At 43.8% G+C, this 14,430-nt stretch overlaps 1 protein-coding gene across 3 annotated transcripts in view; it reads right to left on the bottom strand.

Moving 5' to 3' along the window:
* Positions 1–14,430, bottom strand: part of TGFBR3 (transforming growth factor beta receptor 3) — a 209,241-nt gene that overhangs the window by 118,217 nt on the left and 76,594 nt on the right. For all 3 annotated transcript variants that reach the window (XM_070367696.1, XM_070367695.1, XM_070367697.1), the window contains one exon: positions 5,672–5,856. In XM_070367696.1, coding sequence (XP_070223797.1) covers positions 5,672–5,856 — 185 coding nt within the window. The remainder of the gene's footprint in view (positions 1–5,671; positions 5,857–14,430) is intronic.

Genomic DNA, 14,430 nt, shown 5'->3' with positions numbered 1-14,430 from the left:
AAGAAATGGCAACCCACTCCAGTATTCTTGCCTGGAAAATGCCACGGACAGAGGAGCCTGGCGGGCTACAGTCCACAGGGTCACAAAGAATCGAACGCAACTAAGCATAGACACACACAAGGGAGCTGTTAAGAGGCAAGCAGAACAGTCCGCATTTTAGACAGGTTCACTTCCTTCTCTTTCTCCCAACTGTGGTCTTTTCCTGCCCTCAAAAAAAACAAACAAACAACAACAACAACAAAAAAAAAACAACAGGAAAGGAACAACTATATGCCACAGTCCTTAGAGAAGTTCCAAAATAAAAGTGACCTGGAGCCACATGTGTGATTAACTACACATCCCATTTGGCACTGCCTGCCTAGAAGCCTGGAGCCAAATTTCAAACTCAATCATGCCAATCACATTAACCCTCATGGCTATCAAACTATATCTTTCTAACAAACTACACTTCTTTGTCCTCATTTTGCATTTCTTCTTACACTGTTGGTATGTCTGTTGTTGTAAGCCCATCTCAAATCCCTTTTGGAATGAAACAGAATAATACATAAAAGAATGGAGGGTTCTGAGCTTTCTGACAGGTGTGTGTGTGCTTAGTCGCTCAGTCTGACTCAGTGTCTGACTCTTTGCAACCCCATGCACTGTAGCCCACCAGGCTCCTCTGTCTATGGGATTCTCCAGGCAAGAATAGTGGAGTGGGTTGCCATGCCTTCATCCAGGGAAACTTCCCAACCCAAGAATCAAACCCAGTCTACTGCATTGCAGGTGGATTCTTTACTGTCTGAACCATCAGGGAAGCCCTCTAACGGGTGAGGATAAATTTATTAAACTTGGCCCGTTTCCCATGACAATGGATCCTCCCAGATCCTCACTCCACCCTACAGCCATCTCACTGGCATGGCACGCCCATTAACAGTTGCTTCTTTGATGTCAAAACACATACATAAATTTAAACACCCATAATTACTCCCAGAATCTGTTATACACATACATATTGCTAACTAAGGGCTTTTCATAATAAGCAAGCAGTTAGACAAATGGGAAATAGAAAAGAGGCACTGCCACACAAAAAAACAGGTCACAATAAAAATTAGATGATAGGGAGCAAAACTGTTGCCATTCCAGCAACTAATGAAAGTATATCACTGTCAACAAGCAGCCTCTTAGTAGTGCCACAACCCTTCTTGGGAATCAGGAAACACCCAGAGGGACCAAACTCAGGGGCAGGCGCATGGGGTCATTAGGAAAGAGTTGGGGGAGAGGGGCAGTGGGCATGCCCGGGGCAGATTTTACTTTGAAGTTAAAGGGCACAGGGAGGATGAAACCTATGATTTGTTGTTGTTTAGTTGCTAAGTCACGTCCAACTCTTTTGCAACCCCGTGGACAGCAGCCTACCACGCTCTTCTGTCCATGGGATTTCCCAAGCAAGAATACTGGAGGAGGGTGCCGTCTCCTCCTCCAGCAAATCTTCCTGACCCAGGGATCCAACCCATGTCTCCTGCACTGGCAGGCGGATTCTTCACCACTGAGTCACCAAGGAAGGCCAAAACCTATGATACATCCCACTTTTTCTAAAAGACAAAACTGATCTCTCAGGCCTGTTTACCTTCTTCTGTCCGCTTCTGTCGCCAAAGAGTCTTTTTCCAATTTACTGTTCACTTCCAGGACTGCTATTTCCAAAGTCGATGATTACAAATGAGAGGTGTGGTCTCAGATGGAAAATACAACTACAGGTCTGTGTTGTCCTGATGAGAATCCAGCAGGGAAGTCAATAGCAAAACCATGCTTCACCACAGACAGCTTTGTATTAATCATTGTAGCAAGCATGCTTCTGATACAAATTCTCTGCTGGCCTATAAAATTGTTTATCTAACTTAAGTATAACTGTTTCCCCAAATCTTGTCAACCTGCTGCGGTTATTATTTTCAGGTGTAGGCTGTTATATCCTCCACAGAGGAAAAGCAGAAGCCTCTCCTCAGTTGCGGAGAAGGCGATGGCAACCGACTCCAGTACTCTTGCCTGGAAAATCCCATGGATGGAGGAGCCTGGAAGGCTGCAGTCCATGGGGTCGCACAGATTTGGACACGACTGAGCGACTTCCCTTTCACTTTTCATTTTCATGCACTGGAGAAGGAAATGGCAACCCACTCCAGTGTTCTTGCATGGAGAATCCCGGGGCCGGGGGAGCCTGGTGGGCTGCTGTCTATGGGGTCGCACAGAGTCAGACACGACTGAAGCGACTTAGCAGCAGCAGCAGCAGCAGCTCCTCAGTTGAGGAAACTTAAGGTGCCTGGGAGATAGGAATTTAGAAAAATGTTAGAGAAGGGATGATTTATAATAGATCTTAATGCTTATCTTCCACCAATAACAAGCCAGGAGGAGGGGGTGGGGATGGGGTTGATTTAGTAATTCCCTTGCATTTAAGGAGGACAGCATGAAAAACAACTACCTCGGTCATAGGAGTCAAAGTAATGATGGCTTGGAGCCAGTAGGGCATTCTTTTCTAATTTACAAGCAACAACATTTATCATTTCATCTTGAAAAATATTTGCCCTTAATATTTGGTAGAAACATGCACAAAGGCTGTCTCTGATCCTCCCTCCCATTATTACCACCAGAATCAACTGGCTGTTATTTTTAGCACAGACCATATAAAATAGCATATGTATAAAAATCAAGTTATCTTTAAAAACATCAGAAAGAGTTGGAAGGGCTTAGGTTGGAGGAGGAAGCAATCTTGGTGTTAAAAAAATAGATACAGTTAAGGTAACTTTTATTTAAGTTTACAGACATAGAAAGTAAGTTGGTGGTTGTTTAGGGCTGATTAACAGCTTTACTGAAATAAAATCCACATGCCATAAAATTAACCCATTTAAAGTACAACTCCATGGCTTTTAGTATGCTCACAATTTATTGACATTTATCAATGGTATTTAGTAATATTCATATACAACGGTGGAACCATCTGCTGCTGCTGCTGCTGCTAAGTTGCTTCAGTCATGTCCGACTCTGTGCGACCCCACAGATGGCAGCCCACCAGGCTCCCTCATCCCTGGGATTCTCCAGGCAAGAACACTGGATTGGGTTGCCATTTCCTTCTCCAATGCATAAAACTACAATTCAATTTTGGAACATTTTGTCCCCCTCAAAGAAACTCTGTACTCATACTCAGTCAGTACCCGAGTTCTCTCTTTTGCCCTTCAGCCCTAAACCACCACCGATTTACTTTCTATCTCTGTAAATTTGTCTGCCATGGACATTTCACATGTATGGAATCAGACAGTATATGTTTTTTGTGTCTTTCACTTAGCATAATGTTTTTAAGGTTCATCCACATTTTGGCATGTATCAGTATTTCATTCATTTTTATTGCTAAATAACTTTCCATCATATGGATATATATATCACATTTCATTTATCCATTTATCCATTGACAGGCATTCAGGTTGTTAACACTTTTGACAGGCATTCAGGCATGCAGGTTGTTCCCATTTTTTGGCTATTATGAATAATGTTGCTATGACATTCATGGACAAGTTTTCATGTGAACGTATGTTTTCTTTTCTCTAGTATATACTCTTAGGAATGGAATTGCTGGGTCACATAGTCTAAATGATTTTTAAAAGCTATTGGCATGGCTGCAGTAATGAATTTCCAGTGTCACACATGAAGAAGGTAAGAGAGACTTATTTTTCCTCCTCCATCTTATCGTCCATAAACAAACTCCCCTTCGTTGTCTCTTTGTCAGGGCCTTACTGCTCTGGATCATCCTCGACACTCACTCTGTAGACATAAAATACTCCAGGTCTACCCTATGAGAGCAGTTCAGAGCCAGAGAGAATTTCCAAAGATCACATATCCCAACATTTTGTCTTCTAACAAAATAGAATACAACCATCTATTCCTTAAAGTCCCCCAAAGACGGGAAGAATGCAATTTCCCTCAGCTGCCTACTCTCAGTAATACCTTCAAATCACTAATCCCAAATCATACATACAGTTAACATTTTTTAACCAAGTTTTAGAGACTATCCCCACAGGCCCTCTTTCTTTCCTTCCTCACTGAGCATATGATGTCCCTTGATGCCAGCTCATTTTACGTATCTTCAGGACAACCATGTCGATTTTTACCTAACACAGTAAATACAAGTGTGGGAGAGCTCTGCTGTCATTCCTTGAGGTATTTTTCTTTTGCTTCAATAGTCTTACGTGAATCTATTTTCAGAATCAACAACAATACCGCACAATTTAACATGCAGAATTTCTGCTGTTGCTGCTCTTGTAATAGCTCGGACTTGTTTTTTCTGTCTTGGTTCTTCTGAGACAGCATATATAACATGAGTAATTATTGCTGCTAAAGAACTGCTGGAGTCAGCAGTACCTCATATGAGCTGCACTTCCTCCTCCCCTTCTTCCCCTCCCACCACAAATTCTCCCCCATAAGTTAAAAATTAAAGACGCATTACTGGGATAAAGAAATCTGACCTGAAATATGTGCCGCAGCAACAATGGCAAGCAACCAAGAGTATTAACAATAATTTCCAATGTAGCTGGGAAGGTTAGATGATTTGTCTTTGAAATGAGCCAACTCCACACACTTTCACATGATTAAAATCAGTTTGCTTTCCCTTCTGACACCTCGCCTCCCCTAGTCCTACTCCCCCCGCCCCCCTGGAATGAAGAGTGGCTGAGGCACATAAACAAATGGTTCTAGAAATTAACTTTCTTGATCAGAAACAAGCTCAAAGATAAATTCTGCTCTGCATGAGTTTTTCTACACTTCACTGGGATCGGGGTTTATTGTGGTTTCTCTCTTCCCAGAGAAATAATACCCTAATGATAACATTTCTGACACAGAAGCTTAAAAACAGAAAGAATGACAACTGTGTGTTATCTTCAAAGAACTAGCATGACCATTTTCCACAATGTGGGTCATTTCGGAGCCACAAGACAGAGGAGGCTATTTCGCTCGTACGATAATGACCTTGGGCAAGTGAGTTATCACTGCACCTGTCTATAACCTATAAATTGAGGGCAGTTATAGGACTTCTTGGAATAAGTGTTTGAGTGGTTCAAACAGTGCTGAGGACAGAGGAAATACTGAGTCACTACGAGCTTGGGTCATCATCACCACCACCAAGACCATCTTCATCTTCGAGAAGGTGCTTGGCTAACATAAGGAGCTACCCACCCCAGGGCTTTCATGTGAATATTAATACAATGGAATTAATATAATTCCATTTCCCCTGACACATCCTGCAGGAGCAGTAGGCTCACAAGACAAAAAGAAAGAAGACAGACAACACAGAAGGAGATGAGAGACATTCTACAACAACAGAAAAGTGGCAACACTGTTTTTTCACAACCATGTTTTAAAAGTAAAATTCTCAAAACATTCTTTCCAATATGGGGGCAGGAGTTGGGCAGGAAAGATGAAAAGCGGACAAAGCTCTCTAGAGAGAAGAAGTTGCCCAGTGCAGAGAGCAATCCTTCTGGATTAATTGAAATCTTTCTCTCTCTCTCCTGTACTTTGTGCCCTCCTCCCCACTTATGTTCATACATGAATACATGAGCATCCTCATTAAACCCAGAATGGAAGAAGAGGACTCCACATCCAGAGAAGTGTCTTTACAAATTCCAAGGGGCAGTGGGTAGAAAGCTGGCACAGCACCTACCTCTCTCTGCGGCTGGCCGGGTCCCTGGTCGGCGGCACGGAGGTTCAGGACATGCACCTCCTGGGGCAGCCCCACCGTGCCCCTACTGGCACATCCCGACAAGGCGGTAAAGCTCTCCATCAAGGCCTGGACCGGATGGGAGGCGTTGACAGGCGACAGTTCACACTGGGCACGGGGCTCTGGACCTGCAGAGGGAATCACAAACACGAACCCTTCAGAGACAGCAGTTAACTGTGGTACGATTAAATTAACTGTTCTGGATGTACAAGCCACGGCCAACCCACCAGGGGTGCCTTTCCAGGTAAGTTGTTTCTAGAAGTGAAAAGTGAAACTGTTAGTCGCTAGTCATGTCCAACTCTTTTGCAACACCATGAACTGTAGCCCTCCAGGCTCCTCTGTCCATGGGATCTCCAGACAAGAATACTGGAGTGGGTTGCCATTTCCTTCTCCACGGGATCTTCCTGACCCAGGGATAGAACCTGGGTCTCCTGCATTGTAGGCAGATTCTTTACCATCTGAGTCACCTGGGAAGCCCAAGTTGTTTCTAGAACTAAACGGCTAAAAAAGCTAGTCTACTCTTCTAAAACCCCAACCTTAAACTCCTTTTGGATGATTTTGACGTGTATTTGATTAAATTCCCTTTTAGACACACAAGTCACAAATGTTTTATTCTGGATGGAGGAAACCTCCCATCTGACATCTGTGTTCAATTCTTCCTTCCCCTCTTAGAAGAAAACCAGAGATAAATGAATTGTGTAAAGTCCAATATTTAATAGGTGTTTAATAGGTATTAAACACCTAAAATTGCACCCAAAAAAGTATAAGAGGCAGATTCTACCTTTTAAGTGCTTCCTCTTCTTAGAGAAAGCGAAACAAACTTAAGAACATACAAAACCAAGAAGGAATGAGCAGAGGCAGTTGAAGCCAGAGTTACACAGCAAAGTTTGGGAGAGGCCAGAAAGACTCTCCCAAGAGAAGCGGGATACAAGCAGAGCCTCTGAAAGAAAAAGTAAAGGTCTGATCATCCGTGACTCCTGCTTCCTCATTCTCCCTTCCTCTAATCAATCAGAACTTAAATCCGAAATCCATCTATTCCTTCCTACCTCTACTTCCTGTAGCCGTCACTGTCTCTGTCCCTAGACAATGGATATTCCTAGAAGGAGCCTCTGGTCTCAAGCTCTCCAACCTACCTTCCACACAAGCATGGTTCACCTAACCCAGCGTGGTCCTTATTGCATTGCACTGTGTGTGCAATCAATTGTGTTCGATTCTCTGCGACCGCATGGACTGTAGCCCACCAGACTCCTCTGTCCATGGAATTTTCCAGGCAAGAATACTGGAATGGGTTGCCATTTCCTTCTCCAGGAGATCTTCCTGACCCAGTGACTGAACTTGCCTCTCTTATGTCTCCTGCATTGGCAGGCAGTCCTCAACCAAATGGTCATTCCAAATGCAAAGACCTGCCTCTCTCATCCCTGTAGGCATGTCCCATCCCTTAGAGAACTGCTGGCCTATGAATAAAGCCTGTGCTCTTTAAACTGGCATGCAAGGCCTTTCTGGATCTAGCCCCTTCCTATTTCTCCAGCCTTACCCCTCCCCCATCCAAGAACCCCAAATGGCTTAAAGGTCTCCAAACATGATGTTTCTCAAGTCTTCATTCAAGCTTGTTTCCTTTTCCCAAACTCGTCTTCCATGCTATCTCCACCCCTATAAGAAACATCCCAAACTGAGGAAGATTCTCAGTCACTTCCTCTGTGCTCCCATAATTTTTCTGCCTTTCTTCTGCTGTTTCTTTTCTATGCTGTAACCACCAGTGTATAAGTCTGTCTTTGCCAGTCCAGTGGGACCTCCCTGACAGCTGTGGATTATCATCCTTGTATCCTCAGCACCCATCACAGTGCCTCACATGTGTAAGATACAAAAAATATTTCTTAGATGAATCATTAAGCTTAAAGAAAAAAAGCTGTCCGCTCCCTGATCAGTGATTAGGGGACTTTATGGAGCTAACATGGGAAAGAGACTGCTACACTGATGGGACATGCATTAACTGAATTGCTAGGGAGGGACATCCAGAAATAAGGAGGAGTCAGTGACACTTAAACCTCACATACCTCCGTAAGATTGGCGCTGTCCTCAATGAGCTGAGGAGCCTGGGACTTGAACATACAGCATTCTAAATCACCACCTTCCAAATGGAACCAGATAAAAGACCTGCATGCACTTCATGAGTTCTTCCTGACTTCCATACAGTAAAAATACTCTCCAGGATTACAGCCCCAGTCTAAAATGCAAAACCAGGCAATCCTTCATCCCTCCTGCTATACTATAAGCAGACACCCTGCCTGGTGTGCCAAGTCTATTTCAGAACTCACAGAAATTATCTAGGCTGATAACAGTTATCTGGTCTGAAGTGAAGTATGTACCTTCTCAAATAATCACTGCCACCCTCTGTATTGCTCTCCTGAGCCCAGTCGTTTTCTGAGAAAGAGAGGTGGTGAAGGAAGACGTCAATGCAGCACAGTCAGGAGGTATTGGATGTGCAACTCCCTGAAGTCCCTGAGCAAGGCAAAGGGTATGAGCGGGTGCCCCCACCCCTCCTCCAGCCCTTACCAGCCACAGTGAGATGTCAGGTGCCTTTCACACCCCAGAGCTCCAGAAAGTCTCCTACTCCTACTGAACCCTGGGGACTTGCAGCAGCTATTGCTACCCATACTTGCTACCCTTCCGAACTGATTTCACGGCATCCTGCCATGAATGTGCCATTATCACAAATGAAGTACAAATGAAAATACTTCTCGGTTCCATTTTTGTATGTATGTGCAAAGCTCTGACTGAGCTGCAATTCCACCCAGAACACATCGGCCAAAGGCTTGCAGTCTGCTTGATTCGCCCTTCTCCTTACCACCCTCCTCCTTACACACCACCATTAAGATCTTCCTTCAGTCACCACACTGCTCATCTCCACAAAAAAAACTCACTGGCAACAAAAGAAAGAATAAGGTCTCGCCCAGAGAGGAAGGGAATCAGAAGAGGAATGCCCCCCGCACCAGGCTTCCCCGGTGGCTCAAATGGTAAAGAATCTGCCTGAAATGGGGGAGACCCAGGTTTGAACCCTGTGTTGCGAAGATCCCCTGGAGAAGGGAATAGTTACTCACTCCAGTATTCTTGCCTGGAGAATCCCATAGACAGAGGAGCCTAGCAGGCTACAGTTCATGGGGTCAGCAAAGAGTCAGACACGACTGAACAACTAACTTTCTGCACTGAAGACGATGCCTCACCTTAACAGTGTCTGTTCCCTGTCCTAACAGAGTCCAAAACAAGGCACACCCCCACTATATAGGCTGCAGCTCCAGTCATGAGTTATCCAAGTCAGTCCAAGGTCAAAGCAGAGAGAAAGCAATGCACAGGGCACACTCTGATCAACTGACAGGATAGCTGCACTTTACAGAGACCCACTGGGGTCAACATTTAAATACACTCAGTATACAGTATCCCTGACCATCAGACATACTAAAGTTGTGTTGGTTACTGACATGCTTTAATGAATTTTTTTCCTCCAAGTTTAAAAAGGAAAAATAGCTACAACATATGATTAATATATTTTTCATTGGAAAAGACTCTAATGCTGGGAAAGATTGAGTGCAAGAGAAAGGGATGACAGAGGATGAGATAGTTGGATGGTATCACCAACTCAACGGACATGAGTTTGAGCAAACTCCAGGAGACTGAAGGACAGGGAAGCCTGGCGCGCTGCAGTCCATGGGATTGCAAAGAGTTGGCATGACTTAGCAACTGAACAACAACAATTAATATGGATATATTAATCCATATATATGGATATATTAATCCAAAATATGGATATATTAATCCTTCCTTAAGGAAGAGGGATGGAGGGAGACAGAGATTGTGAAAAAGAGAGATAAAAGAAAAGAAAAATCAGAAACTATCTATCCCATCCTCCAAGGGTATGTAAGAAATGGTGTCTTCAGCAGTTCAACACACAATGTCAGTCTGGTCTAATTAGTAAGTAAGTAATAAGTAAATAAATAAGTAGCTCCCAGTAATTGCTCACTATAGGCTGGACAGTGCTAGGTGCTGTATATCATTCCAATACCACCCTAAGCAAGTGGTATTATCACCATTTTAAAGAACAGGAATGTAAGTTCAATGAACTTAAGTAACTCTTCTAAGCCTGCCCCAGTCACTCAAGGCCTCAAATTCACACCTGCCTCCCAAGTTAGTATCTCTGTAAAGTGAAAGTTTTCATTAAAACACATTGGGCCCACATGGGCTCATTGGTGAATTCTACCAAACATTTAAGAAATTACACCAATTCTCTATAATCTCTTTCAGAAGACAGCAGCAGAGGGAATACTTTCTAACTCATTACCTTAATACCAAAGCCAGACAAAGACCTTGCAAGAAAAGAAAACTACAGACCTGTATCTCTCGTGAACACAGGTACAAAAATTCTCAACAAAATACTAGCAAATCAAATCCAGCAATGGATACAAGGGATTATACACCACAATCAAGTGGGATTTATCCCAGGTACACAACATTTGAAAATCAATTAATATATCCATCTCACCAACTAGCTAAAAAAGAAAAATGAGGAGAAAAATCACATGATCGTATCAATAAAAGCAGAAAAAGCATTTTACAAAATCTAACAATCACACATGATAAGGACTCTCAGCAAAGTAGGAATAGATGGGAACTTCCTTAACTGGATAAAAAACCTGTACCAAAAGATCTCACAGTTATCACTGTACTTTCTTGTACCACTTTCTCACTAAGATCAACAAGAATATCCCCTCATCACTCATTTTCAACATTATACTGGAAGTGCTAGCTAATGCTAATGTATGGCCATGTGATGAAATTCTGGCTAGATATAGCCTGAGGTGATATATACAATTTCTCAGAAGTTTCTTAAGAAAGGAAGGAGTTGTGTTCTTCTGACCTCTCCTCCTTCCTGCTAGCCGGAATACAGACTGTGATGGACAGAGCTAAAACAGTCATCTTGGGCCATAAGATGGTAGCAACGTGGTGAGTCTAACAAAGAATTAAGACAGATGCTGCCTGGGTCACTGATGAACGTGGCGCTGTTGCTTCAGCTCTGGACTGCTTTTTTTTTTTTTTTTTTAAATACATGTAGCTTTTCTCTTATTCAAACCAACATTATTTTGAGTTTTCTGCCATTTATACCTCGATCTACCTTAATTAATATACTGGCTTTATTTTACTTCATCAAAAATACCAACCTTCTTCCCACCAGAGCCCGCATGTACAAAGTTTCTTTCAGCAACACTTTCCTCACCATTCCTATCACTTACCCCTGCCCTGGTGTGATGAACCCCTATTCATTCTTCAGATCTCTCAAGGAAGCTTCTCTTAGCTCTTTTACATTAGATATACATTTTTTGGTACTCTCATGGTACTATTTCTCTTCACTGCATTGCATGTGGTTCAGTTCAGTTCAGTTGTTCAGTCATGTCCAAGTCTTTGCGACCTGCAGCACACCAGGCTTCCCTGTTCATCACCAAATCCTAGAGCTTGCTCAAATTCACGTCCATCAAGTCAGTGATGCCATCCGACCATCCTGTCCTCTGTCGTCACCTTCTCCTCCTGTCCTCAATCTTTCCCAGCATCAGGGTCTTCTCCAATGAGACAGTTCTTCGCATCAGGTGGCCAAAATATTGGAGTTTCAGCTTCAGCATCAGTCTTTCCAATGAATATTCAGGACTGATTTCCTTTAGGATGGACTGGTTGGATATCCTTGCTGTCCAAGGGACTCTCAAGAGTCTTCTTCCAACACCACAGTTCAAAAGCATCAATTCTTTGGCACTCAGCTTTCTTTATAGTCCAACTCTCACATCCATACATGACTACTGGAAAAACCAAAGTTTTGACTAGATGGACCTTCATCAGCAAAGTAATGTCTCTGCTTTTTAATATGCTGTCTAGGTTAGTCATAGCGTTTCTTCCAAGAAGCATGCAACGTTTTTTTGTGCAATTATCTGTTCAACATCTGCATACATTCTAGGACTACAAATACCACTAAAATGTGGAATACAATCATTCTGTTTCTGCTGTATCCCTTATACCACCATAATGTCCATCACATAGTATGCATTCAAATATTAATGAGGAAGGGGGCAGGAGAGGAAAAGGGAAAGGACAATGAGGTGATCCACGCACAAAGGATCATATCAAATAGGAGACTCAATCTTAGAGTCTTTCTTTGACTCTTTACCTAGTAGCCACAGCTCCAGTCTTTTTTGTTTGTTTTGCATTGGGGTATAGCTGATTAACAATGTTGTGATAGTTTCAGGTAAACAGTGAAGGGACTCAGTCACACATATACATGTATCCATTCTCCCCCAACTCCCCTCCCATCCAGGCTGCCACATAACATTGAGCAGAGTTCCACGTGCTGCCCAGGAGGTCCTTGTTGGTTATCCATTTTAAATACAGCAGTGCGGATGGACATGTCCATCCCAAACCCCCTAATCATCCCTTCCCCCGCAAAGCTTCAATCTTATGCTAAAGGGGGAAAAAAATCAAGCAGGACACTTTTGGTTGCTAAGAATCAAGTCCCCATCAGGGCTTCCCCACCCTCAAATGTCACAGAAGGCAGGAAACCCAAACCTGTTTTTGTCCTCTCTTCCCCAACACGCTCTGGTAAGACACTTCTCTCCAAGGAGGCATAACAATCCCCGCCTCCCATCAGCAAGGCACACCCCCAGCCTCATCCTGCCACCTCCTGCGTCAGCCTCCAGGCCTTCCTGCCCCTCTCCTGCAGCCACAGCCTGCCTCCAGCAACTGGTTTTCCATCCTTCCCCATCAGGCTGCCCACATGATGGCAGACTCATCTCCAGTTAGAAGAGTTTCCACCTGGGAAGTGCTAATCCCCTCCCCAGACTCTACCACTCGAGCCTGGAGTAGGAAGGTGGCCATGATTCTCACATGACCACCACGGGGCCCAAGCACAGCACCTCACAGTCACAAAGGCTCAGAAACCAGGAAAACATGCTCCAAAACCCTGTCTGACTCACATGCTCACTTTTGTGGTGACCCGTGAGCTCTGCTACTGTTGGCTCTCAGTGACTGCCTCAGAGAGCTGGCAGTTTCTCTTGCGGCCACTGCTGGAAACCCACAGCCCTTCCCTCCCTGAGCCATCTCTTCCCCAAAGCCCAAGTGAGCAAGTGAGCACATGCCCTAGTGGTGCTGCTGAGCGGCTCACCGAAAGCTACCTTACTGCAGTGAGAACCAACAGGGCACAGATCACAGCAGAAAGAAGTGCTTTTCACAAACAACAATCCTGTTAAGCTTGCACTGTACTTTATAGTTAAAAGACATTTTATGGAAATTCTATAAAGTGGGTAGAACAGATATCATTGCCACTGTCAGTATATTGCTGTAAGCCACAGAGCTGGGTGCGATTTCAGCGAATTGCTTCCCGAGAGTCACACACCCCCAGAGATGCTTCTGCCTGTTGCCTCCCAATCTGGGTATTTGTTTCTTCCAGACATCTAGTACATGACCCGTCCACAAGTCTTTGGGGATAATTTCCAAAAGAATCTAATTAAGCCAGACTCTGTTTTTCCTGCTCAGTACCCTCCTGGGCAACCAGGACAGACACACAGCCCCTATTCACCCACAAAATGCTACTTGAACTGAGTAAAAACATTTACGGACCTGAAGGCAACACAGATTCAAGTAAACCCTGTGGTAAGAAACTCCCCAGGTGGCCCAGACCAAGCGGCCTCCTTCAGCAGGCAGGGCCCTCTGTGCAGCAGCTGGGCCACCTGGAGCAGTGCTGTGAAGCATATGGTGAGACCCCTCAGCCTCCAGCTCCTGCGATAAGCCAGGGTTTAATTCTTCATGTGTAGAGTTATTATGCACCTTCTCTGAGCTGCATGCTGTATACATATAGTTTCTAATCCTCATAGCACAACTGCAAAGATTCTGCTAAAACCCCCACTTAAAACCCCCAGTAGAAACTGGGACTCAGAAAGGTTAAGCGACTTGCCAAAGGTCACACACCACCAGTAAGCAGCAGGGTAGGATTCAAACCCAGTACTCTCAGACTCCAGATCCAAGTTCTTCCCATGACAAGCCACTGCCTGCATCCTCCAGTCCTGCACCTCTGGACGTGATGAACAGGACAATGCCATGGCCAAACAGAAACATAATTCATGTCTGATAAAATAAAATGCAATAAAAGAATTGCTTGGATCACACTTGCAACCTTTCGGTTGACTTAAAAGGCCATATATTTAATGAGAAAGCACAAGTTCATTTCTCATTTTACCAAATGTCTTCCTCTTTCTCACTAATGCCTGCTTATCTGCACACATGGGAAATGTTCCTAGGTCTGGCTATAACATGAATATCTAAATTCCCAGTTCCACTTAAAGAAAAAAATGCAAACGGACTCACCCTTTCATTATATCCTTAGCTACAACACAGCATTCCAATCTCAGTTACAGAACCCCCACATCCCCACTGGCTGCAAGCCAGCCCTCAGATTTGACAAAACGCAGACAAAGCATTTGGGAACAGACCCATTTGCTGCACACACTTTAAATTTAATCTGTCCCCAAAGAAATTAATATCACACCTCATGCAACACAGAGTAAAATATTGGGGGTTGGGGAGGGGGAGAGTGATTATTTGGGGGAAGGGACAGTAAGTAATTTTCACATTTAATAAATGTGATCCTTAAGCATTCTAAATACCAATACATACCA

This window comes from Bos mutus, chromosome 3 (genome assembly GCF_027580195.1).
Source record: "Bos mutus isolate GX-2022 chromosome 3, NWIPB_WYAK_1.1, whole genome shotgun sequence".
NCBI classification, from domain to species: domain Eukaryota; kingdom Metazoa; phylum Chordata; class Mammalia; order Artiodactyla; family Bovidae; genus Bos; species Bos mutus.
Note: the sequence above shows the minus strand (reverse complement) of the source record. Positions and strands in the feature narration are given on the sequence as shown.